Here is a 27,414-nt window from a genome sequence, read left to right as displayed (position 1 = left end):
TAATGACCTAAGCTAATCCAAAAAATAGAAATGCAATTTTTCAAAAAGTACAAAACCCATTTGGCATCTTAATGGCTTATAAAATAAAACAGTAATAATGATTTAGTGGATTTAAGCCAAACGTACAAATTTTCCACGCTTTTTTTCTTTATCCCCTGAGATGTTGCAGAATTTATGAAAGTCTTCCTAGTTTGCTGCAGAAATTAAAATGTACTGCAGAACTCTCTTCTTCTATATTCTGTTGGCCATCTTCCTCAACAGCCAGAAATGATTTTTCTTATGCATCTCAGTCACCTAGAGATTTAAAAAAGCTGAAAACTATACTCATTTCATGAAAACATAGGTTGATTTCTATCTTTTATCAGTATTTCATTCTATGGAGAATATAAATTTCCTCCCAGTTAGAAAAACAAATTATTGCATGGATTATTTCAGGACCTTGTGATTAAGCATAAATCTTGAACAAACAGAAAATAGATGGGAATCCATAATTTACTGCTGAAGTTGATTCTAAAGCAAAGTGTGTTCGTCCATTATTCATATTTTCTTAATACCAAGTAGTTCTGTTAGATAAAATGAAGTTTCTCAACTAAACTGCACAGCTGGCATTCTCCTAAAAAGATGGATAACAGAGTTCCCAAACTGGAAATAGAGATGCTGTCTTCTGTGGTGTATTGTTTCTTTCTTTCATGCAATAGAAATTGTATTTCATATGGTACCACCTGAAATGAAAAAAAACATTAATATCAGAAATAAGAGGAGGTTAAAAAGCAGTATTTTCTTAAATGTCAATGCAGTGCCCTTCACAATGCTACATTTCTTTCACATTTACAGTAATTATTTTTCCTCTATTACAAAAGGAAAAGAAAAGCAAAGAAAGGCAAAAAAGCAAAATAAAATAAAATAAAATAAAAAAATCTAACTAAGCAGTTATTTACACAGAGGATATACACCAGATTGGAGGTAAAGAGCTACAAAAGACACCTATCAATAGAATGATGGTTCAGGTACCTGGTCCTTGGGTAGAGGAACTCCAGAAAGAACCACAGGCCCTCATTTTCAGGGAACATTGGCAGCATGGGGCTGTCTAAAAGCATCCAGTAGGCAGAGAGAAGCTGCATGGGAGAGCACTGGCCACATACACCCAGCTCAGTGAGCCAGTAAGATGTAAAGTACTTCAAACTGGGCTTCTGCTGTCTCCATACAGTTCACTGTAGAACTCTCTTTTAAAGGTAGGTGATGATCGTCTCCTTGAGAGTGGAACTTGTTCAGTTATTTCATCTCCTCTCCTGGCAGCAAGATGAGGAATGTTCTGTGTAATACCTGCCTAAATCCCACAGACTCTCAGTGTCAACTCCTGGATGTCTCTTTGTGAACTGATCCACCTGCTGCAGAGTGTTCAGAAGTTAATTAAGTAATTCTTACTTAGTGCTGCTCAGCCAGAAGTTAAATTATCCTTATGAAAACTTGCAGACCTGTGCCCAATTTCATTTCACGTAGTATACTTGTATATGTATGGTAATCATCAGTGAGTCTTTTGAAAGCTGGACTGCAGCTCCTGAAGATGCATGTGATGCAGAGACAAGATGTGAAAATGCCCAGATCCAAATCAAACTCAGTTTTAGTTTTCAGGAAACTAAAAAGTGCTTGGGAAAAAATGTGCTGCATTTCTTTAGTACTTACTCTCCACTGAGTGAAAAAGCAAATGCAGCTTGTCACCCATTCTGGTAGTTCATGTAGCTGAGGGCTGAATAACATCTGTCTCTCTTTTCCTTTATGCTGTGTGAACTAGGATAAGAAGTGTTTCTTTGGCTGTGAAATCATACTGGAGGCAGCAGCTGCAGAAGCAATCTAGCAAATGTGTAGGCAGGATACAATGCATCAAAAATTGATGCCATCTAATGGAACGGAGGTTTCAAACAGACTGTACAGTGCCTGTTACAGTCCAGTTCTGCAAGCATGCAGGACTGCTTCCCTTCAAAAACTTTCAAATGTCTGTCTTGGAAACAGTGTGCACTTTAAGCTGAGACCAATAATCATGCCAAGTACCCTGGAATGCGCTCAGCAGTCTGATTCTGTGAGCTTTTTCTTTCTAAAAGGAGTTTTAATTTAAATGAGTAATAAAGATTTGAATCTATTACAAAAGCAGAAACAGTAGGAGAATTATCTTTTGTGATACTTAAAAAAAATAATTTAATTTCAGATCAAGTAACTTTATGTAGTCCTCAAAGGAATTTAGAACTGCATACGGGCATAAATCTTTTTTCATTGCTATCTATGGGAATTCATGAAAGCATAATACATAAATAAAATTTCATGTTCCAAGAATGGCCAACTGGAAAATCCAGATGTGGCTGAACTCAGCATCATCACATCCAATTTTATTATGGCTCTCATCAGCAGACACTTAGCACTTCTGAGCACTCAAATGATGCTTTTCAAAAAATCTAGAAGGATCTCATCAATTTGAAATCACACCTATTGTTCTTTACAAATACAGTTTTCAAAAAGAGCCCAACTAATCTCACTCTTGCTTCCAAGCACACATGCTCTGTGTTTCCTCTATTAGAATGTTTTGAACAGTTTCACTGTTTCCACTGCATGATTAGTGTCTTCTGTTGTTTGTGTGGGTGTCTTGCTTGAACATTACAAGGGGCTCTTTTAGATATGAGAACATTTATGTGAAGTCACAATCACATAAGGAAAATCAAGGAATCATAGAATGGTTTGGACTGGAAGGGATAGTTAAAAACTATCCACTTCCAAATCTCTGCCATGGGCAGGGCTGCCACCCACTAGATCAGGCTGTCCAGGGCCCTGAAAAGCAAAACTATTTTTAGTTATCCTATCTGTGCTACTAAATTCTGCAATGAAGATATCTGAATACCTCTTTGGGAAGGCAGAAGGGACTGGGCCCAAACGCAGGTAATGTCCTAAATAGACCAGCACATTAGATGTTAGTGTGGTATTAGACTGGACTCTGTACAGCTGAATTTCTACATTGCTAGGAAAGGAGATATCCTTAGGAAATGATGGCAGTGATGCCAATCTGAATGTAGCTGGGTAGGAATCAAATTGTCTCATGCAAGCTTACTTGCTGATCTCTTGCGCTGCATGGGAGGTGACATGTCCACATGCTTTCGGACTGCTGAGATGAAAAGGATACATCAACTTATTTTATTTTCTGTAAATGTGCTTTTCATCTTTCTAGCCATATATGTTCCTCCCCTGTGCATCCTCCCTGTCAGTTACCTGTCATCTACCTTATGTTCCAATTTTATAATTCATTTCACCTGAAGATAAGATTGTGCCTTAAATTATACATTCACTGGGAGACCAACTTCTCTTGCATAACTACACAGCTATCTGTCACTCAGAAAGAAATACAGAGATGTGAAGCACTTTACGTATTCAAGGATCTGAAAGCTTTCTATAAAGAGAGATGAAAGTGCTGATGGCAAAAGGAAGCAGACTAAAATTGTTGGCAATTGCTGATGCGGAACTTTCATTAGCTATTATGCAGCCTTTGACACATCAACCACTTTTACTAAGAGAATTAATGGGAGGCAGGACAGTAAGATTATTTCATCTTGTCCTTTGGGGCACTGACTGTCAAAGAGACGGATGCAGTAAATAAAGTGCTTAGGGTAACAATGACCAAATTGTGTGAACTTGATCTAAAGACAGCCCAGAGCATGACACTGGACACTTAAAAAATAATAATAAATGTCCACGACAGTTGACTGAAAGACAGTTTTCTCTTTCTCCCTTCTTCCCTCCATTTTCTTCCTGTTTTTCCTGTTCTTTCTTTCTTTCCTTTTCCTCCTTTCTTCCTCTCTACTTTCCTCTCTTCCTTCTCTCCCTCCCTCACTCCTTTCTTCTTTCCTTCTCCCCACTCCTTCCTTCCCTCTTTCTCTCCCTCCCTCCTTCCTTTTCTCTTCCCCTTCCCTCATAAAATGACAGCACTTCAAACAAGAACTGTCAGTTCAGCATCTCCCTCTAATTTCCCCTAATAAGGCAGAACACTGTTCTGTCCTTAGTCAGCTGTGAAATCCTTTAATGCTCCTTTTGAGACAGAGAATACAACACTGCTTCCCTTTAAAAAGGCAGAGGACAAAAATTGTGAGTGGGCTCACAATACTTTTCAAACCATACACATGAGGTTGTTGCTCTGCTCTCATCAGTGCAAGGTGGAAGTGTGACTGTGGCACTGGAGAGGCCAGCGAGCCCTGAAGCAGTCTGCTTTGGGGAGGACAGACCAAGGGATGGACACAGACACAGCTGGAGAAAAATCCCTCCTTGGGACATGCTTGCTTCAGCCTCAAAGGACAAGTGTAGCTAAAGCCTTCCCTGCGTAACAGTGATTCCAGGCCAACCATCAACAAAACCACCTTGCTGAATGTTCTAATACCTTTAGATAGGCTGGTCACCATATATAGGGCTGTTTTAATGAGCACAGTGAATTGACTCTTATTTGTTCACTTTTAATTCTTACTGCAATAATTCTTTTCCCTACACTGTTTTACGGAACTGTCATTGAATCAGGTGCATTCAGAAATGTTAGTTTCCTTATGGTTTGTCATGCTGAATTTTTTAAGTAAAGGAAGTCTAGCTTTAATATATCAATTTAGTCTTGTCTTCTTCTGATCTGCTCTCCTGGACTGCACCTTCTTGTTTCTATCTTTTCATTTATCACAGAAAAGAATATTCATTGCTGACACCTCAGATTTAAAAAAAAAAAAAAAGCAACAGACCCAGATAAACATCTCATAGCATTTTAGAACTGCTAAAAATAATAGTTGATGCCAGTAGGGTTCATTAAGAGTACACGTTGATGCAAGCAGTGCTTCATAAGTTAAAAGCACAACACAATCTCTTAGTTTTAGCTGGGAGCAAACATTTCTTGTCACAGTGCAATTAGTAATGAAGACTCACCAGAAGAGACTGAAAAAGAAGTTGGGTCTCCAGGGCTTTATTCTAGCATCCTGTCCCTGAAAAGCCTCCTAATGCAAACGTTTGCCCTGAATAAAATGCTCATGCTTTCTAACCAAATAAACAACAGCCTTGAACTCTGCAGTAATTCTTATGTCACCATTTGACAGCAGTTAGGAAATACATCTACAACTGTCACATATAAACAGAGAACTGTCTTACAGCACCTGAGAAACTTCACTCATTCATTTTTTTCAGGACAGTTGCTATTGGTGGTTTAATGAAAGACGGAAGAAATAGAGAAGGATTCTTAACTTCAGCACTCAAATGTAATAATAATAGTTTTCTTGAAAACATACAGAGATATTCAAGTTACCTAGACTGAAAAGATTCTCCTTTGTCAAAGGTATATGGATGCAGAAGTTGTTGAGAGTTCTATCAGCTGAATATTTTCTTGTGTGCCTGTTGGTATGTGTATGCTTAGAGATATGCATAGTCCCAATTACTTCCTGTCCATTGGTAACCACCACACTGCCAGACTTCATTTTGTTAAGCATTCAGAAAGAAATCACCCATATTTTACTTACTTTGATTTAGTACATTGTCATGAGGAATAGAGCATGCTGGGGACAAAGTTTAACATAGCTAACAGAGAGATCTTCTCCTGTCCCCACAACATTTTAAATCATGTCCTTCCCAGGAAGATTTAAAAGCAGTAAAATAGATGGATTAAAAAATGAATCTTATCAAACCTTCATTTCAGAGCTCTCAAGGGTACTAAGACATAGGATGCTATGAAAAGTCCTCTCATATTTCACACCTTAAAAATGATGGACACAGAATGCAATGTTGTTTGTTAAAAATGAGATTTCTTTCTTTCTGAAATCTTAACAAACAAAATGAAGACTACTTATTTCCTGCTCCTTACAGCTTCTGTTGTGCTTACTGTGTAGCTAATGTCATTACAGAAAAAACAGATAAACACTGTGCTGTGGTTGATGTTTGCTACAAGCAGATTCAGCTACGTGGAATCCAGAAAAAGCATCACTCAAAGAAAAGTGGTTTGCTTGAAAAACATCTCAGCAGCTGAGTTATTTTCAAATGTGTTCCTCTACGAAGTGTGCAACCTCAGAGAAGGTGCCTTGGCCAAACTGAGAGCTCACCCAACAGCCTGGGCTGCCAAGATTTAGAAGTGTAAAACACAAGTGATTTAAAAGCTTATGTGCATGCAGGGGAATTGGCACACGTTAGCTTTAGGAACACAACTCATGGCTCTTGAGTTACCAACTGGTCTCAGAGATCCAGGGCATTTTTACAATAGGACTGAAGTCAGATCTGGAGGACAGCTGTGAGCACTACCACCAGTGGAGCTAAGGCAGATTTTTATCTCAGGTTAGAACCCTTCCTCACTACAGGCTTGACTCCAAGTTCCTGTATTTGTGATTTGCAATCCATGTGTTTTGGGGAAGCAACTGAGAATGTGATAGAAAGCTGATGTTCTTTGATCAAGAGGCTTCTGATACTCCACCCTACCCTTCTTGTCAAACAAACAACCCAATCAGATTTTATCAAGTTGATCACATCTGTGAAAAGCTTTGTCAGTTCTTTGAATTTAATAATCATATTGTTTTTCAATCTCAGTACTTAGGTGTTCGTGTGCAGTACTTTAATGCAGCCAGCTCTTTCTTGTTGAGCAAACTAGTCTTTGCCACCAAAGACCAAAGTGCTACAGACTTAATGAAGATGACCCTAGCATTCATGAGAGAAGTAGATCACAGCCTCCTTTCACATCCAAAGAAACCAGATGCAATTCCAGCCAGCAAAATTTCCTGCAAGCTGTAACTCCAATGTTGTTAGCTACTGAGCCACCCACAAACATAAGTAGTAATGAGCTGCATTTCTGGTTGAAGGAGAAAGTGTTTCTTTGCAGGAATTGAAGCAAGACTAAAACAGATAGTGCTTTTCTTAAGCTTTGAGACTATTCCTGTGAGAAACGTTATTCAAAATCCAGTTGCAATGGAAGACGAGATGCAGATCTAATTCTTGTTTCTTCAGGCACAAACAAGTCCTTCTCCAGCCACACTCTTAAATAATCTTTCCATCCAATATCACGTAACATTAAATAATCATGTTCTGAGCATTTATCCCACATACTGCATTCACTTCACCTGGATGCCAGCAGTCCTTCTGAGGGAAGACTGTGTTATGACCACGAAAACAAGACTGTTTTGACACAGCACAGCACTGAAACAAGCTTATTTGGTGTTTCTCAAGACACCTAATCTTTTTTCTTTCAGTGACAGGCTCAGAGATTAATCAAAGACATTACTTCAAACAAAACCATCCTGAATCTCATATACTATCTCACAGAGTTCTGATTAGAACATCTACAAAGCTGTTCCATTCCTGCTTTCTATTCTACAATACAGAATATATAAGATAATAAAAGCAAAAGGGGTACCAGCAAATCAATCTGAAAGATTACTTCACCTCCAGGAACACAGACATTAAATTTTCATGGGAAGGGACCACAACATTTTGTTTCTAGAATATGAAGTTTTGTGAATCCAATAGAAAGTCTAATGCTGAAGTAGTTGGATCTCCTGCAGAAAGGAAGAAGGGGCCCTACATACAAGCTGATGAGAGCCTAAGAAAACTCATGACATCCAAGTGGCAAACAGATGAACTTGAGTGATCTGAGAAATCTCTCACCTGTTATAAAAGCATAAAATCATTTGAGTTGGAAAGGACTCTTATATGTCATCTAGTCCAACTCCCCTGCAATGAACAGCTCAAAAAAGTTGCTCAGAGCCCCATCCAGCCTGACCTTGAATGTTTCCAAGGATGGGACATTCACCACCTCTCTGACTTTTCAAGTCATGTTATCTTTCTCTGTCTCTTGGCAGAATCATTTTAGAACAGTAACAATGTCAACTTTCCATCCTTGTAAGCTCTCATAAGATCTATGGATGGGAACAACTTAAAAATTGCCTGCAGTTTTGTGATAATATGCTGCCCCATAACAGAGCTAATCTCTTTCAGAAGAAAAACGAAGAATCTTGCTCAGTTATTATTTGCCAGGATTGCTATTCCAAATTGCTTTTTAAAATCTGCTATTAGTGCACAGCTTTGCTGCTTATGATTCCATATGAAGCACAAAAAAACAAAGCATACATCAATTTTTTTAATAGATGAAAAAGATAGTATGATTTGTTTTTGAAAATACATCATGCAATTTAAATACGCGTACAGAAGAACTTCTTACACTTTTAACCTAAAAAAGTCACCATGAAAAGTAATATAAATCTATGTAAATAGCCATAACCCTATTTATAAAATTGATGGTAGTCTGTAGATGGTGTGGGAGGCACAATGGCAAGGCTGGACTCTTCAGTGGTGAGTGGAGACAGGACAAGGGGAAACGGCCAGAAACTGCAGCATAGGAAGTTCCACACAAATGTGGACAGGAACTTCTTTACAGTGAGGTGACGGAGCACTGGAACAGGCTGCCCAGGGAGGTGGTGGAGTCTCCTTCTCTGGAGATGTTCAAGACCTGCCTGGATGCCTACCTGTGCGACCTGCTGTAGGGAACCTGCTTTGGCAGGGGGGTTGGACTCGATGATCTCTGGAGGTCCCTTCCAACTCCTACAATTCTGTGATTCTGTGATTCTGTGTTTGTATTATTTATTTGAGTAATCTGTTTCTAGGCATTACAAGTATTGTCAGGAAGACGTATATTTTTACTGCACTTTTTTTTCAGACTTTTTCCAATAATCTTGACTTCCTGAAACACTTACAAGAATACAACAGCCAGAGAAAGTTAGAAATAGTATACTAGTTTTGGTTCCAAGCTGAAACCAACTTCTTGTCACTTATTCCAACTGCTGTAATGACAGAACAAGTAATTTATTTTGTTTTGTGAATTTTATCATTTCAAACACATGCTTATTTCCAGAAGTTATTTGAAAACTGCTCCTCTCCTCCGCTCTTGTCAGAAACAAATACCAGCAAATTGCTGATGTCTAGGATTCAGTGTTCTATACCAGAAAAATAGTGTCAGAATTAGCACTGCTGCTCTCAGAGGCACACAGCACTTAAAAGGCTAACAGATTAGTTTATAGATAACTCTTGGTACCAGAAGGAAACTTGATTTTGTTTTCTTGCCATCTAGCTCCCGCAAAACACATTTTCCTGTTAGTCATCTCGTATATTTGGCTAGATGAAGTAAGAAGTTTTTTTGAGCAGATAGCGCCACATATGGAGTACTGTTTAAGGATTTAAGGATAGGGATCTGGAGAGAGTCCAGAGGAGGTCCACAAAAATAATGAGGAGCCTTGGAGCATCTCCCTTACGAGGAAAGTCTGAGAGACCTGGGACTGTTCAGCCTGGAGAAAAGGAGACTGAGAGGGGTTCTTATCAATGCTTATAAATATCTGAAGGGCAGGATTCAAAGTTAATGAGGCCAGGATCATTTCAGTGGTGCCCGGTGACAGAACAAGGGGTAACGGGCACAATCTGTAACACAGAAAGTTCCATACAAACATCAGAAATAACTTATTTACTGTGAGGATGACAGAGCACTGGGTGAGGCTGTCCAGAGAGGTTGTGGAGTCTTGTTCTCTAGAGACATTCAAAGTCCACCTGAATGTTTTCCTGTGCAACCTACTGCAGGGAGCCTGCTTTAGCAGGGGGTTGAACTACATGATTTCCAGAGGTCCCTTCCAGCCTCTATGATTCTGTGATTCTGTGAGTCTGTGTTTGCTTAATACTAATTCTAAAAATACAAGGCAAACAGAAAAATTTGAGTATTGTAAGATATTTACGTACCTTCAATACTTGATGTACTCAGATGACAGTGTTCTTGTTCAGGAATTATGGGCAGTATCTTATGTGCAGTAAGTGGAATCGGTTGCTCGTTGGCCTTCACTGTTAAAAGTTAAAATATTTGTAACTCACATTGTTAAACAGCAAATACATCAGCAGAGTGTTTGAATACACAAGTCTGAAATTCATTGAAAACTATCTGATTACAAGACAGAGGTGCATAACCAATTTTTCAATAGGATTTCAGTATCCAGAGATGCAAATGTATGTCTGGAAGTCCTGCAAGTATTAAATATGTTCTGGTATTTCACTTCTGCATGCTATTTAGACTACAGCAGGCTGATCTGAAGTCTTTATGGAAAGCAGCTGGGAGATAGGCAACTAAATTGCTCGTGAAAAGTTTACTAGTAGTGAAAATACATGCAAATTTGGGTTTAACTAAAAGTCTCCCTGTATGGGAACTGTTGAGAGTCACGGCCTGAACCACTGATTGACCACCTGAGGAAAGGACTGGGTCAGCCCTGGAAGCACAGGTGAAGGTGATTCAGCTGTGTGAGCAGAAGTCACAGGTGGTGCCCGGCTTCATCTCTCCTACACCCCATTCAAGGGCTGACTGCCACTAGGAATGGATTTCTTTCTGGAGATCTCCTCTCTGTGGAGTCTTTCCTGGTAACCTAGTTCTTTGGATACAGGTGAGTGTCCCTTCTCTGTTTGCTTCTTTTCCCATTTTCACCACGATAATCTTTCTAGCTGTAATACCAACTGTAATGCTCCTCAAATACAAAAGCCTGTCATTGGCTGGTTGAGAAGAAACAAATTTAGAGTGTAAACTTTCCAATTCATTTTAATATGAGGACAGCCCAGATTGTCACTCAGGAACATTTGATATGGTTTCAGATAACTTGTCATATGCACAAGGAGAGTATCTAGGTGTCATATGGTGGTTAAAAGAGATGGCATCATGCACCTCAGAAACAGGGAGTGATGCAGTGATGCCTTTAGCACACTGCCAACAAGGATGCTGATACAGTACCTTACTGGAGTACAGGTAAAGAAAGAGTGAAATAGTGTTGCCAGGCTAATGAAGTCAGAGTTATTGATGCAATAATGCATTTTTCAAAGAGCTACAGAAGAAGTAGAACCCAAAATATTTTAACTTCAGGTTCACCCTGTCTCTGACAATTCATGACTTCAGTAAACTTACAAGTGGGTTTCTGTTGTGTTTATAACAAGAGAATGTACTGTAATATAAGTTTAGCTTCATCTCTTCTTCACTTACTGTATCTACTGACCAATTAAAAAGTGAAGTTTGGATCTTGGTAATTAAGAAACTGTATATGAAAAAATAAAGCTAAAATAAATAAACCTAGGGCAAATTTTAAAAACTGATCTTATTTTACCCTCAGACTGAACCCTGGAAGAGAATGTGGGCTTATATTTCTTTCAGAGCCTAAGTGCAGCACTGTTCTGCGTGCATGCAAATAGAACAGAGAAATAAAAGACCAATCATTTGGAAGCACCCTACTGAAAGCATACAGGAGCTATAAAAGCTCGTTAAGATTACCTGTCCCTTCTTGATTTTATTCTCCTTTCTGAAACAGCAAAAGACCCCAAATGGTAATTAACTTTCACATTTTTTTTTTCCTCTGGACATGTTGCATCTTTGAAATTAGCAAGTCTGTGTTTAGTATTAAACCTCATGATAAGCTTTGCTTCTTCCAGCCTTATTCATCTAAGTTACAATGGCAAGGACAACAGCTATGTCAGGAACTAACTGGGAAGGATCAGAATCAAATATGTGATGCCTCAATTGGCCAAGATTAAACAAATCTTTCCTGTCTTGGCTTTGCATGTACTTAATACAGTAGAAGTTGTATCCTGCCTGTCCTCATGCTAAAAAGAAAATGTATTGCAGAATACAAGGACTGAATCTGAATTCAGTGGGATTGCAGCCCTGGCACTACTGAACCAGGCATTGCTTCTACTTCCAACCTGTCAACTAGCCTGATGTTGCAGCAGTGCCTTGGAGAGATGGCAGAATATGGCACATTTCCTTTAATCTTGTAGGCTGGGAACCATTATTTTAATATGATAGCATGGAAAGCAATGTAGGAATTCAAGTGACTGCTGGGAAATTTACCTAATTGTTTCTTTCATGCAAATTATAGTTGCAAAGCATGCTTATATCAGATGGTATGGGTGTCACAAAATGTAAACAGTCCAGAAGACAACAGCAGCCCTGAAACTCTGAGGTTTTTTTATTCTCCAAATCCTGGTTGTCACTGTGATCCTGCATCATTCTTCTTCAAGGATGAGTTATAAAACTATCATTCAATTGCTTAGTGGCTTTTTTAGCATTCTATAGCATGTTTTAAAGAAGCCACCCCACTTCTTATGTTCCTGGAGACTCCAAAATTTCTGTACCTGAGATCTGCAACTATTTCTCTTTGCTTGCAGCATTTAATCTGTTTTTCTGCTTTTCCTTTTCTCTTAGCCTGAACAAAGAGCCATGCACTCAGACTTGCTGATGCATTATCTTTTATTTTTATTTTTTTTTACTTTTGATTGGCATACTTTGGGCTTTTTAAAAATTACTTTTCCATTTGAAATGTAGATATAAATGTTGATGTACTTGCTTCACTGGATAGTTTTAAGTGTTACATTTTATGCTAAGACTGCAGCAACTGAGCTCTGTATCACCTTGCTGGTGGCCTTTGTTCAAGTTGACCACTGTTCCCCTAGGAGAAACACAAAAACACCTCCTCAGCAACAAAAGCCATGTGAACTGCTGGCCATGTGCCCCAGCCTGACCCCCAGGTATGGCTGGGGTGGCTTCTGCTCTTGCTGTCGTGTTGTGAATGGCTGCTAGCCTTCAGGAGGTATTTCCATTGCCGCTGGGAATTGAGGCCAAAACATGGATGCTGGTCTTTGCTAACAGTAACTCAGCAAACCATGGAGTAGCCAAGTGCTGTGTGCATTTACTGACTCTGGGCTACATTCATTTTCACTAGAGAAAACTTATAACTCTAAGATTTCAGATAAGTAGCACAGATGTGAACATACAAACGCATGTTGTAACTCACAGGCTAATGAAATATCAATTAAAAATGCTACTACTTCAATAAGTACAGTCGTTGGAATACTCAGTACTGTGACTGAGATAAGTTCAAAATCTGTTTTGGCGAATGAACTATGCACATGAATTAACTTGGCATGGCTAAAAGCCAGGAGTTTCATAATATTATCAGCAGAAAACATACATGGGAATTAACTTTGCATTACTGTAGCAGACTCGGAGAGTGAGTCAGGGAATCCTGTATTTGTATACCAGAATGTAATGAGCCAAAGTATGACTTTGTGAGCCAATGGAGTGTTGCTGAAAATGAGAGAAGACAATTTCAGCAATGTGGCAGGCGTTATGTCTGAACTAAGATAGCTCACAAAGACTGTAGAGTGCTAATATGATGATACTAGCAATATGGTTCCCTTTCTGTGCACTACTCTTCTAGAACAGAAGTGGGAAGAGGATTTTTTCCATCAGACCTTATGCTGCATTCAAAATAGGACAAAATTGAATGTGATTTTTTTTAATGCTGGAAAAATGAGATCTGGAATTTATAGAGGTGAACTTCTATGTACTCACACTGTAGCTTATAACCCACATACTTATATTAATGAAACTTCCAATACGAATCTGCTAGGCAGATTCACTCCTAGGTATTAAACCTCTTATTTATGCAATCTGTATTTCTTATGCAACTATTTTCTTTTTTTCTTTCTCTGTTTCTTTTCCTTTTTTCCTCTTTTTTTTTTTTTTAACAGTGTAGTATATAGTTCATACACACACAGGTAATTATGTGCCATGCCCCCAGGCTCAAATTCCTTTTAGGATACAGCTATATGAGAACAGCAATATTTAATGAGTTGCTAATAGTGGAAAAGGTATTTAAGTGGTTTGGCAAAAGTGGGTTAAGGAAAAGGTATACGAGCAGCACAAGTACAGCTACCTTCCATTTTGTTGGAATCAAGGTGATTTAAGCATTGAACCACACGTGACGATTTAGCAGTTACTGAGGTCTTTTAGAACACCTTGGGGAATACTACCTAGTTCTCATAATTGCTGTTATTAATTTAGTAAGCTGTTCCAAAACCTCTTCTACTGCCTCTCCAATTTGGAAAAAAAAAAAAAAAAAAGGAAGTCTTGAAATAAAAGCCTCTGATGTGGGAATCTCCCTAAGATTCTCTGTCATGAACACAAAGCAAGAAATTGATTTTTTTTATCTATACTTTGAACTACTACTGTCAAATCCTATCCAGTATGAAAATGTTCCATGTCTGGAAATATAGGTCAGCCATTTAAAGAACTTCTTGCACTGAACAAAAAGCATCCTTTGCTGTTGCAGCTGAATAAAGGAAAACTGCATTATCAGTTTAAACCATGCAAGGAAATGTTTTATGAAAACATAATGACAGATCCAAAGTCTAGATAACATGTACCAATCCGTACTTTTTTTAGCTTAACTGAACAGTCATGGTACAATCTACATTCATGACCAGAAGAACACACTAAAGCTTCCCTAACATCACTGTATGTGCCAGTTCCTTTAAAATACTATGATTTTCTTAAGTCAGAAAGTTATCATTTCAGTGCCACCATAGAGAATATACCGTAGATCTTCCCTCCTTGCCACTGGGCTGGATGGTAATGATTCATGTGCACAGTGGCAATAACAGTTTTAGATATGAGCTGTGAATTATTTATTTGTAGTAACACATTAATACTAAGCCACTAATTTACTTTGCCTCCTTAAGAAATCATTCTCAAAGTATGAGTTTCCTTCTTTGTCTTTCCTTATCCTTTTCTGAACTCTGAATGCTTTGAGAAGTATCTAACATCTTTTCATCCATGAGATACCTTCCCACCCCCTTGTAATACAGAGTTATTTTCATTATGGTGTTTCCAGGATGTTTGTATTGTCTTCAGTGCATCTCAGTGTTATGCTTCTAGACTTGAAGCTACATACTAATGATAAATTAAGTACTATCGAGGGCTGTCAAATAAGAAACCTATCACAATTTATAACTGACTATCACAGTTGCAAATCCTGGAGGTAAAATGAAGTAAACACTTTCCATATGGTTCTGATTCTACTTTAAGTTGTATAAATTGGAAAATTGTCTGGATTCAGCAGAATCATAGTGTGTGAAATCAATGAATATCTGATTAGAGTAAAGCCAATTGTTGCAGTCTATACAACTAAGCATCATTCTGAGTTAAATGTATAGATTGATGCAGGAGGAATGTGGAAGTAAGAACAACAAACCAATATGGGATTCCTGTTCTCTTCAGTACAATAAAACTACATTTGAAATTTTCCATAAAATTTCATAATCAAAAATGCCTTTGGATATTCAGCACTAAAGATGACATTGTGCTAATAAAACAGGTATGGTGAAGCTACTAAAGACAAAAGATGTCAGGGAGATAATCCCTTTCCTGGAGGATGAAAATAATGAGCTCATAAATATATCTTAGAGGTAGCTTGTGCTCTAAAACTAAGGAGTATAAATTGTACTCCCAGGAGAGTTCAGACAGACAGGGAGCTATTCACTCTTTTCTAGGTAAAATTGAAATGCCATGAGTTACTGAGTTGTAGAGGGAAATTGCTGCTTCTCTAATTCTTCAAGAATTGACAAGACAAACAGCGAGGCATCCAAGCCTAGACAAATTTAAAACCATTTATTTCATTTGCTGGCTCTGTAGCTGTTCTTGTCTTGAATTCGTTCAAAGCTATTATTCTTTATGTTTATCTTTGAAAAGACAGAGCTCCCTTTGTGGAACCAGAATCGATTGAAGTTATTGCAGCATATGACTTTTCCTGCAATATCAGTAACACTCAGAGCCATATTTGCTAATTTACCCTCACACAGATTTAATAATAAATTCTAATTTCTGCAACTAAAACCTTGAGGTTAGCCATGCCCCTTAATTTATCTGTGCTAAACACACTATGCTCTCAGAAGACCATGTTTTAATACTGATCTGAAACTATTAAATTTTACTTTGTTAGGATTTTTCTCTAGCACTGAGCTGCTAAGTGCCAGCAGAGACATTCTCTGGGCCTTCACTGCTGTCTTTGTCCATCCCATCCTTTAGTAGTTGATTTTGTTGAGTCATAAATACATACAGCATACATATGATTGCCTACATTTGTGTACAATTTCCATACACTAACAAAGTACTTGGCTGCAAGACTTTAAATATGGCACACAACATGACTGAAAACTAAATTGAAGTATTAAAAACAACAGCAACAACAAAGGAGAACAGTTCTTAATGCAAAACATTTGGAAGACTGACAGAAGCATTCCGACATATAATATGTCATTGTAGAGACTCACTGTGAGAATTATTTATTTCTGATATAAATATGTTTCCATAACATAAGCCAGATCAATTTTTTGTAGGATCAGGGTAACTCTGAAACAAAACAGAGGCATCCCTTGGCAGGAAAGACTCAAAAGCATTTCTTGAACTCTCCATGCTTCAAGATGTGTTAGCTTTTTATTTCATTTTATATTACCTACCAGGAAATAGATGAACTTTAGTAGCAGAAATGGTTCTTATATCAAGTCTGGAACCACTTTTCCCTTGATCAGTAGAAAATGTTGCTGTTCCTCTGTGCTTACAATCTGTTTTAAACAAAATAAGATATCCTTAGCTATAAAATTATATACATCAGTCATTAGAGGGGAAGTGGGTAAACCTCTCATATTTAAACTGTTTAACATCTCCCATGAAAAAGAACGGGAAAGTTTTGTGATAAGGTCTTGAGAAAAAACTTAACCTGATGTTTTTTTATTTTTCCAAATTAAATTCTATGTCTTCATGCTTGCCCTTTTCAAATTATTCTTTCCCTCCTCTGGAGCATGTATCTTGAGAACGTTTTGGAAGGTTATCAAAAAGGTCACTCTGCACGTTCCTATGGAGGTTAAGAATCTCACCGCTAACAGTGGAATAGCTAGAGTTGAGTGTATTAGAATCCTAGGAAGCCTACAGCTTATTTGTTAGTTTGTGGTGTTCACCTTTGGGAGCACAGTGTAGGAATGAGCTCTGTATCACTGAGAGAAAGATAGAGATGATCTTAATAGCACTGATCTGTAAAGACAAAAGCCCAGGTTCTCAGCATCCAACAACAGACGTGCCCCAGTATTTTTATTTCGGGAATGCTAAAAAAGAAAAATCATCTTTAAGAAGTTCATAAAATTAGCACTATTTAGGTCATGGTATTTTGTGAACACACAAGTGAGATATAATATGCTGAAGTCCTAAGTCTGCATTCTAATGGTTAATGTTAAAGGAAGGTCTGGAATTGGTTTTAAGGCAAGTCTGGAAGAGTAATAGTGAAGAACTAATTTCTAATTTAGCTCTTTTGTCATGGATCAGTTGCAAGCTCCTTCAAACGTGTTTGGCTATTTTATTTTATGCACTTTTGGAAATAACTTCATTAATGTTTCGAAGAGTCTCAGAGTCTGCCAAACAGAATATCTTGGAACGTCTCAAGAGGAAATGAATAATTCCACATTTCTTACCAGATTTCAGTAGTACTCAGAAATTAAGAGAAAAAGTACTGACTGAACTATGATGGTAAAAATTCATAGCAGCTGTTTTAGGCACATAGTAATACTCTGACAGATTCTTCAGGCACCACTGAAAAAAGCAGTATGTAGACTTTTGATTAAAGATGGCGTAATGTATACATATAAGGAATAAAACTTTCAAATATAATTTGTATGTTCTTGTCTTTTTGCCGGTAAGATACTGATGTTGTACATGATGTTATAAATTGTAAATTTAACTAATAACAACACTATTCCTCTACAAACAGGAAATGCTCTCTAGAAACCAATCAGAAACCAGGAGCTCACAAAGGGCATCTCTTCTTTGCTGCTTGTGCCTAAAACAATTCTGAAAAACTTGCATTTAATAGAAAACCAATGTTTAAGAGTAAAGGTAGTAAATCGTTAATTATCACTACTAGCAGCTCTGTATTAAAATGAGATGTTATGACTCAGAGCGTAGACAATCACACTCATGACATTTATTTGCATTTTGAAAGCTACCACAAAAGTCCTTCAAACCAGAGCATTTAATAGCCCACTTATAAAGATCTATTTTACAGTTCATAGAATTTGTACATATGTTAATTAGCATTCAGATTTTGGTTCCTGCAATAAATAAAAGGTCATGTATTTTAACCAAGTTCATATGATGAGGTGATTGTTTTGTCATTTTGAGGGGCTGTCATTTTAAGCAACTGTTTCACTTATTAATTAAAAATATATGCATAAAATATTTACATTATGTAGATACAAAAAAAATCACAAACATTCTGATCATGGAAACATCTTGTGTGTAGGCACTCTTCTGCCTTCTGTTCAGCTAAAGATTAAAATTAAAGCTAAACTCCTATTGCTTTTTCATTACAAAGCTGCCTGTGAGTATAGCTGAGATGATGATAAGCTACATGCATTCCCATTATTTTTTTTATTACCACTGTGACCAAGGTCTCCCCATTCTGTAGCTCCCAACTACAAGGAGAATGGGCATCTGTCTGTTAATAGGAACTAAGTTCTGGTTCTCAAGAAGCTTCCTACCCACTCAGGCCTGACACTAGTAGAAAGTCTCAGAAAAAAACTGCTCTGAAAAGCATCTGAAAGCTATTCTATTAGGTAAGAGGTTAAGTAACTTTTCACAGTGATGAAAGTGTGTGCTCCCTGTACCATATAGCTCTGACTTCTAATAAAAAATAAAGACCAGCAGCTGATGAGGTCAATTTTCTGCATAGATTTTGTGCAGAGTACTTTATCTTGGTTGTCCAGAAGTCTCATGCTTAGAGTACTCCTACACTTTTATTCTTGCTTATTCATGGCATGTTGCTAGAAGAAATACTGTGAATCCTAATTTCAGACTCTGTCTGAAGTGAATTGCATAGGAAGACCCTGTTTTGTTCAATGAAGGCAATGTGTAGAAATAATTGTTTCTGTTTCAAAATAAGTTATTCCATAGCAAAGTTAGTTTCTGAATTGCTTTGAGTACAAAGGGGAATTTAAATCTGTTTAAAATGGTCATTGGCATCTCTTAAGACTTAAATCAAAGATCAGATGTATTCATTTCATCTACTGAAATAAGTCTGAAACTAGAAGTTCTTTAGACAAAAGACCATAGGCTACCAATTATGTATCAGAAAAAAAAAAAACCACAACAAAAAAACAGCTAAAACAAACAGACTTCATTTAGTAGCAAAAATCTTGGATTTGCATCCACAATTCAAAGATGAAAGGGATCAGTCATCTGAGTATTCCAGAAGTTTCTACAACACTTTGATTAAAATACTGTTGTCTGAAATACATAATAATCAATAGCTTTGTTATTGTCAATTTTTCATAATGTAGATGTTTAGTGCAGATGAACTTGTTACTTACAGTTTTGGCCATTTTCTTGGACTATTTTGTAGATGACAACTGAAACAGTCAAGACAATAACAACTGGAATCATACTGAGCCAAATGATCTTCGTCATACACATTGGATCTGTCCATTAAATGTACAAGAGATCAAATTAAGCTGGAAATCACAATTTTACATGCAGCTCAGCCAGTAAGAAAATGCTTCAAAGATCAATGTTTATATTTAATGTAAAACAAGGAAAATACATATCCTCTCTTTGTTTGCTTTTTAATGGGATACAGAAGAAAATGATTCACTGTTCAATGTTCACCTGTACTGACACTCCCAATTTCCAGGTCCATCTTCACATATCAAAGAAGGAAAAATATTATACATAGAAATTTTCTTATTAAAAAGTAAGAAAATACCTCCCATAGGAAGCCCATGGGGAATACATTCAACAAGCTATTAAAAGCTAGTTTGGGGAAGAATTGGTGAGTCTTGGTGTGAAAAGGAGGAAAGCTGCTCTTTCAGACTATGGCTACTGAGAAATTAACCCACATTCCTGTGGAATCAGTTCAGTACCTAGTGCAAGCCTGAACTGTGTACCACAGAGGAAGGGCATGGAGAACTTGCCTCCCCAGAAGACCTTTGAAACCTCTTTGGCAGCTGCATGCTAATGCAAACCCTGACATTGTCTAATAAAATATTAAAAACACCAAACAAACAACAATTTGACTCTGACTCATAAAGTCAAATTACTGGCCACAGCCAAAATGCTGTTTTCCCTCTCTTGATGTAGAATACCATAATTAGACCTATATTAACTTTGAATGCCTTCTTCTCTGAGAAGTCAAGCGGTAACTACCAATAAGGCTTTCAAGTAAGCACAGTTCATCCCTCCTAATTCATAACTAAAAAGTACTTTTTATAGAAGTCATTTAGGCCTTCTCCTTTCAGGCACAATACTGTACTCCATCTTGGAGTAACTTGTATTGGCTTGCATGCCAGTAGTGCCCAGTCAAAGCTCTGTGAACCTCTCCAGCTTTGTTTTGAAGTAAGCAAAATAGTTGTTAATTTTTATCAATAACTTGAAATTGCTATTAGGAAATGGTGGTGAGATCACAGCTTTAAAATTAGTGGGCAAGTTGAAAACTATGCTCATATGCAGTCCTATTAAAAAAAAAAAAAGCCCTCTCTTTACTAGGATTTAAGCTGGAAATATTTTACACTGGTTTATCCAACTCAAAAACGCTTAACTTTTCCAGCAAAGGCATAGCATAAAATGCATTTGCCTTACAAAACTAAATGAATGTAATAATTCAGCAATTCCCCAATGGAAAGTGTAGCATACATGGGCTGGAAGGCCTGACTGTGGTCAGGCAACCTCCTGCAGCACAAAGAGAAACTTAAATAGCTGTCAGGCTGTCCTCTGGGAAAAGTAAGCCTAGCTCAGCGGAATATTTCTCTTTTAAGTAATGCTGAAAGTAGGATGTTGCTGCACAACATTAGGAAAAGTCAAACTTGTCTAGTGGTTGTTCTGCCTTCAAAGTTAACTGAATTGTTTAATTTACCTTCTAGACATCAGAATTATGCCATAAAGGGGGAGGGAAAAAGAAAAAAAGTAATTCCAGCTTTTTTCAAACATGCATTTTGTAAGTCTGTCATCATTAAGTGGAGAAAAAAAAAATAACATTTACAGATGCTTATTTTTCTGTCTTGTTTCTAGGGAAAAAAAAAAAACAAAAAACAACAAAACATAGCAAAACATGTCAGTTGACTACTTACAATGGTCTTTTACTAAGGGATGATCAAAAATGCATTGTTTTGTTGTGAAATAGTTTCAAATAGTTGCTGAAAGCAGATAACTACCTACTGCAAATTTTTTGCAAGATGCAAATTGTTTCCAAATCTCCTTTGTAACTTACATTCCACATAAGACTTCAGTTGAAGTGAAATATTCATACAGCCGTTTTGGTCATTGATCATAGCCATTAGACAAGAGTGATTTAGGTATTCTTCAGCTGCACTTCTTCCTCTGACTATGGAGCTGTTGATGTGGATTTCCAGAATGTAGTGGGTACTATGCTCTACTTCTTCATTCGCATGAAGCATGGTGAAATTAAAATATTTATAAAAAGAAATAGCATCTTCTGTGTTCACTTCAGATGAGTCTTTTGCTATAGGAAATACAAGGTTATAAAAAAAAAAAAAAAAAAAAAACCTGTTAAATAACAGTATACAGTGAGAGCCAACTCTCAGAGCAATAAAATATATTCTCTGTCTTATTTAAGAAAATAAATAGTGCATTTTTACATTACTGACTATAATAAAATGGACAAAAGGATGTAAGGATCCTGAACAGTTATGAGGAGTACTGATTATCCTTAAAAAATACATTTCCTCAGCAAATTATTGCCTTTTTTTTTTAATTTTATAACTAGCTTCAAATCTTTTGTTGTTGTTATTGCTCTGTTACATGTTGTCAAAGCTAACAAAGCAAAAAACTGAGCTATGAAAGAAAAGAAACAATAAAAGCTGTACAATGATAGAAATCTGCAGTGCACATCCAGCTCCTGTGCTATTAGTTGCAGAAAGCCTTTGTTTCATTTCAAACCACAAGCTGTGAGGCTTGTGGAACATTAACAACAAATACAGGTAAATGAGACATTGTCAGAAGTGTTAGAGTTGTATGTGTATCAATGAGAACAGAGTTTGTCCACACATTTGTTTGTTTTGGTATTGTCCACGCTTGGAAGGACAGCTCTATTTTTCAGTAAGGAAACGATGCAGTTTAAAGAAAACTGCATTTCTCACATTCAGGTCTTGGCCTCTTGCCCCTGTTGCTGGCAATGTTAGGAGAGCAGAATTCAGAAGCTTCTCCTCCTCCAAATGTTTTCAGATACACTGCAAGTGCATAAGGCACAGAAGGAACATACTGCTACTACTCTGAAAAACGGTGGATGTTGCTAAGTGTTTCATACTGCTGGGCCTGTCCTTATTCAGTGCTGCCTTCTATTAAACAAGAAATGCCACTAACTCTTTATGGATATTATAGATTATATGCACAAAAATGGTCATTTAGTTCTTTTAATTTCTGCATAGCTGCCATCTAAGTAGTTACCATCTTCAATTTATTTCTTCAGATACTTGATTGCAAATTTTCATCATATAATATTAGCCATCAGCAAGCAGAGATCCACAGTGACTCTTAAAATTAAACCTACCAAGAAAACTCATCAGAAACTATAGAACTCTACAAATAAATATTTTATAAAATCCAGCAAGAAAAAAAAAAGAGATCAAAATGCATTCATAAAACCCAGCTGGTAGGGGTCAAATTTGCAACAGCAATAGTTGGAATAGTTGGACAAGGCAATCTCTCAGCACTCCTTGCAGACCTTAAGATAATGAATGCTCCCCCGTACACAAGATCCTCAAAGAAAAGAAATCAGCACTCACAGCCAAGAATTACTGCTGCTACAAATACGACAAAAAACCTATGTTTTGCAGCAATGCAAAGAATGCTATTAAGGAAAAAAAATATCAAACCAACCAACCAACCAAAAAAAAAAAACAACCAACCAAACAACAGCAGTATCTGTAGAGTTTGCAAAGACAATGGAGAACCAGCGCCATATTATCATCTTTAACTACCAAATCAAGCCATGCATCTTATGCTATAATTAACTACTTCCAAATAAAGTACTTTGCTTTTCCTACTTACTTTTTTTATCTATTGATCTTGATTCTTGATGATCAACATTCACATCTCTGCTGGATTCAGACTCTGAGTACTGAGTATTTGACTTTTGTTCCCTACTAGAGGACAGGCAAATACATGGAATATTTTGGAAATTTGAATGATTTACAATGGTCTTCAGTAACACAATCTGATTTTTTCTTTTTTGTTGCAGCGATCTTTTGCAAGAATTATTAAAAGTACAAAGTGGAAAGGTGGTGCTATTTAATGAACAGGTATCCATGCACGATACGACTACAGTGTTAGCTGAAAAACAAAGAGTACTGTATTAGCAAAACCATCTCTTAGAGTACATGGGTAAGTAAGTGCATTTAAGTTTCATGTAAAATACCCTTTAACCATCATACAATGAAATGCACTTCTTGAGGGTTATGGCAGAATACTGCATGCACCATCAAGCAAGGAGAAGAAAGCAGAGAATATTTTCCCAACATACATTTTGGATTTTATTACTGAGTTGCATGGAGTATCTTTCAGTACTGACTGAATTGCATTTGTGGTGATCTCTAGTGTCATTCCTGTTTCAAAGTTGTTCAAATTTCAGCGTGCTTGAAGAGAAAATGAAACCCACTTGTGTTTGAAACAGGAAACATAGCCCTGCAACCATGCAGTTGCAACCCACCAGAGTGATCACACTGTAAAATAGTTAGGAGAATGAAAACTTTCTCTCCAGTGACACTTAAACCCACAGAAATACTGCTGAATCCTCCAGCCACCCTTCCTGCTTTTTTTCTATTCAATCATTAAACTTAATGCACAGTGTTTTTGCTAGTTGAATTTCAATACCAAATTACTGCAGCTGAAGCACATTAATGCAACAAATAACAAAAAAAAACCCACATAGTTTTAATTATTAATGCATGTTATTTTAAACGTCTTTTACATTAAAGCAAGGCTTTCCTATATGAACTGTGTATTTCTACTTGAGTTAACCTTGAACTATTTTTTCAGTATGAAAGAAATTGAAGATTAAAAATCTTCTGGGACTCCAACATGAAATATGTATTTATGAACACAAATAATCCCTCCCATGAGTTGATGTAGTGCTAACCCATAGTATATTAGCTAACCTTCCAATTCTGGTAGTATCTTTGCATGTCTGTGATGTGGAAATTCTGCATCTAACACTCATTATGAGTGATATGTTCATAAATCCTTACATATAGACAGGAAAACAGCCTTTGATTGCTCCAGTACTCATCTGCAATCTGACAGTTTCAACAGCCATCTGTGCTCATATCAGAGCTGACTGGCCTCAGAAACAGATCGGTGAAGGATTTCAGGCAGGAACAGAAATAAAATCCAAAATCCAGTGCCAAAGTCAGTTACCTTCACTTTACTATCATTACATAAGAATGTGATAAACTCATAAAACATAACACATTGAAATGCAAGATATTATATATGTGGGTAAGAAAAAATCTAAGATTTTAAGTTTCCATTAGGGAAGTCAAAATATTTTCCTCAAAATGCTTTTGATCTGACCATCCTGGAGTGGAGCAGGCTCTCAGTTCTTCCAGCTGGAAGAGGTGGTCTGGGCAGTCATCTTCCAGTCAGATGAGCCAACATCGGATGGAAAATGTTTACCTTCCTGGCAAGGCATGCATGCAGGTGGGGAACTGATCAAAGACTACTGCCACAGCTTTCAAGGTCAGCAAATGGCAGTTCCCCACCAGGCCCCTTTCACTGAGTTTGTACATAGACGTGGGAGTCTGCTGACTGTGGTCAGGGGGTCTGTGCACAGCACCATGTATTCCATTTTGCATCTTATGCTCCGCATGACCAAACAGGCTCAAGAGCTGCCTAATGCTAGCCAATTTACAGAGCGTAAAGAGTATGCTAAATGATTGGAAAAGTTTGAATGCTGTACTGTTAGGGAGGGTACTTACCATCCTCTGAGAAAAATCTGTAACCCGCATACTTAATATTAAGAATTTCTCTGGTTATTAAATCCTTTACTAAGCCTCTATTTAGTTTTCTGTTCTGTTTTCTACTGAAAATCCAATTCTATTAAAATGAAATTATTCATAGGGAAAATCTGAATTTGTAAAAAAAACTTATTCGCCTTAAGAAAATAATAAATATTTCATTTTGGATTAGCTTAACTATTTTTTTTTTCTTTTGATCTATGATACTCAGTTTCAAATCAATTCAGCAGTATACAAAATCGCATTTTTATCACTTCTTTGCAGAAATGGTAGCAAACACACAACATGTCAGAGATGGCAGAGGCCTACAGTACAACATGGGGAGTACACAATGATAGATTTATAGTGGACACAGTCCATCAAATAACCAGACCCAGAGGACGGGACCAGAATTGAGAGCATCGGGCTCCAAAAAAACAGCAACATTTTGTTCTAAACTGAGGTAATGTAAAGCTTCACAGACTTTCAGCCAAATAGATCTGTTGCTTTATGAATTTGAAGGAAACAAGTTTCAGTTTTGGTGATGCTGAACTGTTTTCTTTCGATAAGCTTTTAATGGCTTGGGTTAGATTTTTCCCACAAAGTCTCTTTAAGGCATAATCTTCAATTTTATTCCCACTCTGGAGTCAAAATAAATGCCACAACTTTCCCTAGGGTAAAAAAATTCAAATTTTCACTTACATTATATTAAAAACCTGAAGTACCTGCAGTGTTAATGTGATCTTAGACAAGCCTGTGAAACAAGGTCTCAACCACTCATTTAGGAGCCGATCATAGAAGGCACAGTGGCTGCCTTTTACATGGCAGTGAAGATTTCCAGTAACAAATTTTTGTGGGGAAGTAATGTCCACAGCCTCCTAGCCAGCAATTTGAAACACCTATAGGAAAGTAATTCTGTACATTTTAAGCCTGCTACACACTTTGGATTAAAAGCAGTTCCCAGAAGGTTTTCAGTGAACCAGAAACCAAATTCCTTGAAATTTTCATATGAAATTGTTCAGTGTATTTACTTTCTCATATAATTCAGACGTTGCACAGTCTTTCATATTATTCTATAGTTTTTACAACATCCAAAATATGACTATGATTCTAATCTTCCAAATACAATTCTGTGCAGCGCGCTGCTCATATTCAATTTATACATAATGTGATTAAGACCATACATAAATTTCAGCATTGCAACAATCGTGTTATTGCAGTGTGAAGCAACTCCAAGAAGAATAATCTAGGACAATTACAGTGGAAAAATGCAATTACTCTTGGATGTTTGACAGTAATGTCAATGTTTTCTTCTGCTGATATTCATGGCATTGTTTATTTGCATTGTCTGTGCTACTAAGTCCTTTGATCACTTCTGTGTGGAGGTAAAACATTCATTATTCCAACATCTTAAACTGAATGATTGTTTTCATAATGTTTGAAACTTACGATAGCTTAAAAAGTTCGTTGGTTTATTACCTATGAAAAACTATATATTATATTGCAGCCACCGTCACAGTGGCTGGTTTTGGTGAATCAATGTAAAAATGTAAATGTAAGCAAACAAATCTTGGTATATTTGGTATTAATTTGTTTCCAGAAAATTACTTCATAAAGAAATTGCTTCATAAATAATGTAGTGATGTCTAGGAACACACCAGCTGTCAAGGGGATTCTTTTTATTATAAGATTTGTCTTATACAAAACCTTACTTAGGAACAGCTGTGACAAAGCTATTTTAATATTAATTTATTTATGAATTTTTAAGAAAGTGCTGAATGCATTAGTTACACTCACATATTTTGTATTCATCTGAAATACATTATTGACCTTCGGGATCACCAGTATTTGGGATTTCTGTTAACAGATTTGCTTCACTGAGCTATAATACCAATTCTGCTCTACTTTTTTATCGTGGTACCTCTGCATCCTCTGCGTATCTCCTTCATAGGTTAACCATATGAAGATTTATAGGCATTTGTGTTGAGAGATTTTTAAGAAAACTTATTTTTTAAAGACATGGGTAGCTGCTTCTTAACATACACCTTTCAACTACTAACTTAATGAGGAAGCAAGTGAAAAGTACAGTTATATGCATATAGTGACCAGAAATTTTGCAATGTACATAAACGAACAGCAAACTCTTTTCAAATTACTACATATAATGAATTCTGTTTGTTAAAAATCTAAAGAAAACAATCTATATATACGACTTACACAGTTCATACAAGTATAGCATCGTAACTATCACTTTCAGGAAAGCACATGACAACTTTTCAATTGCAATTAGACTTCAGAACAAGCAAGGGGTCCTTTAAAAGCTGATCACTCACCTTCATGGACTTTGAAAAACTCAGGTAAACATAAAATAAACATGGTGAGTACTCCTAGTGCTAACCTGAAGAGTTCTGATTTTCTTAAAATCAAGCACATGCCACTGAAGCACTCCCATCTAGCACAGTGGTGGCAACTTCCTTCCTGGTTTAGCTTTCAGCATGGTGTGGGCTTTATGCAAAACAACATCTATGCATTTCCTTT

The 27,414-nt window shown here is 36.9% G+C and overlaps 1 protein-coding gene across 1 annotated transcript; it reads right to left on the bottom strand.

Annotated features, from left to right (window-relative positions):
• Nucleotides 1-527: 527 nt before the first annotated feature.
• Nucleotides 528-27,320, bottom strand: TMEM156 (transmembrane protein 156). The gene is made up of 7 exons (XM_042871943.1): nucleotides 27,210-27,320; nucleotides 22,934-23,215; nucleotides 21,135-21,386; nucleotides 19,243-19,350; nucleotides 16,345-16,449; nucleotides 9,760-9,858; nucleotides 528-722 (listed from the first exon to the last, which is right to left on the bottom strand). The coding sequence occupies exons 1-7, from the start codon at nucleotides 27,307-27,309 to the stop codon at nucleotides 709-711; spliced, it is 960 nt and encodes a 319-aa protein (XP_042727877.1). The 5' UTR covers nucleotides 27,310-27,320; the 3' UTR covers nucleotides 528-708.
• Nucleotides 27,321-27,414: the final 94 nt, after the last annotated feature.

This window comes from Lagopus leucura, unplaced genomic scaffold (genome assembly GCF_019238085.1).
Source record: "Lagopus leucura isolate 7727_CA_CO unplaced genomic scaffold, USGS_WTPT01 Super-Scaffold_100004, whole genome shotgun sequence".
Lineage (NCBI taxonomy): Eukaryota > Metazoa > Chordata > Aves > Galliformes > Phasianidae > Lagopus > Lagopus leucura.
The sequence above is the reverse complement of the archived record's forward strand: the minus strand, read 5'-3'. Positions and strand labels throughout refer to the sequence as shown.

Bases quoted from the DNA above. Each gene is read 5' to 3' on its own strand.
- TMEM156 (XM_042871943.1), bottom strand. From the start codon at position 27,309: ATGTGCTTGATTTTAAGAAAATCAGAACTCTTCAGGTTAGCACTAGGA. The intron at 19,351-21,134 runs GTAAGTTACAAA...TTTAATGGACAG, and splicing joins ACTGAAGTCTTATGTGGAAT to ATCCAATGTGTATGACGAAG. The intron at 16,450-19,242 runs GTAAGTAACAAG...TGTTTAAAACAG, and splicing joins CCAAGAAAATGGCCAAAACT to ATTGTAAGCACAGAGGAACA.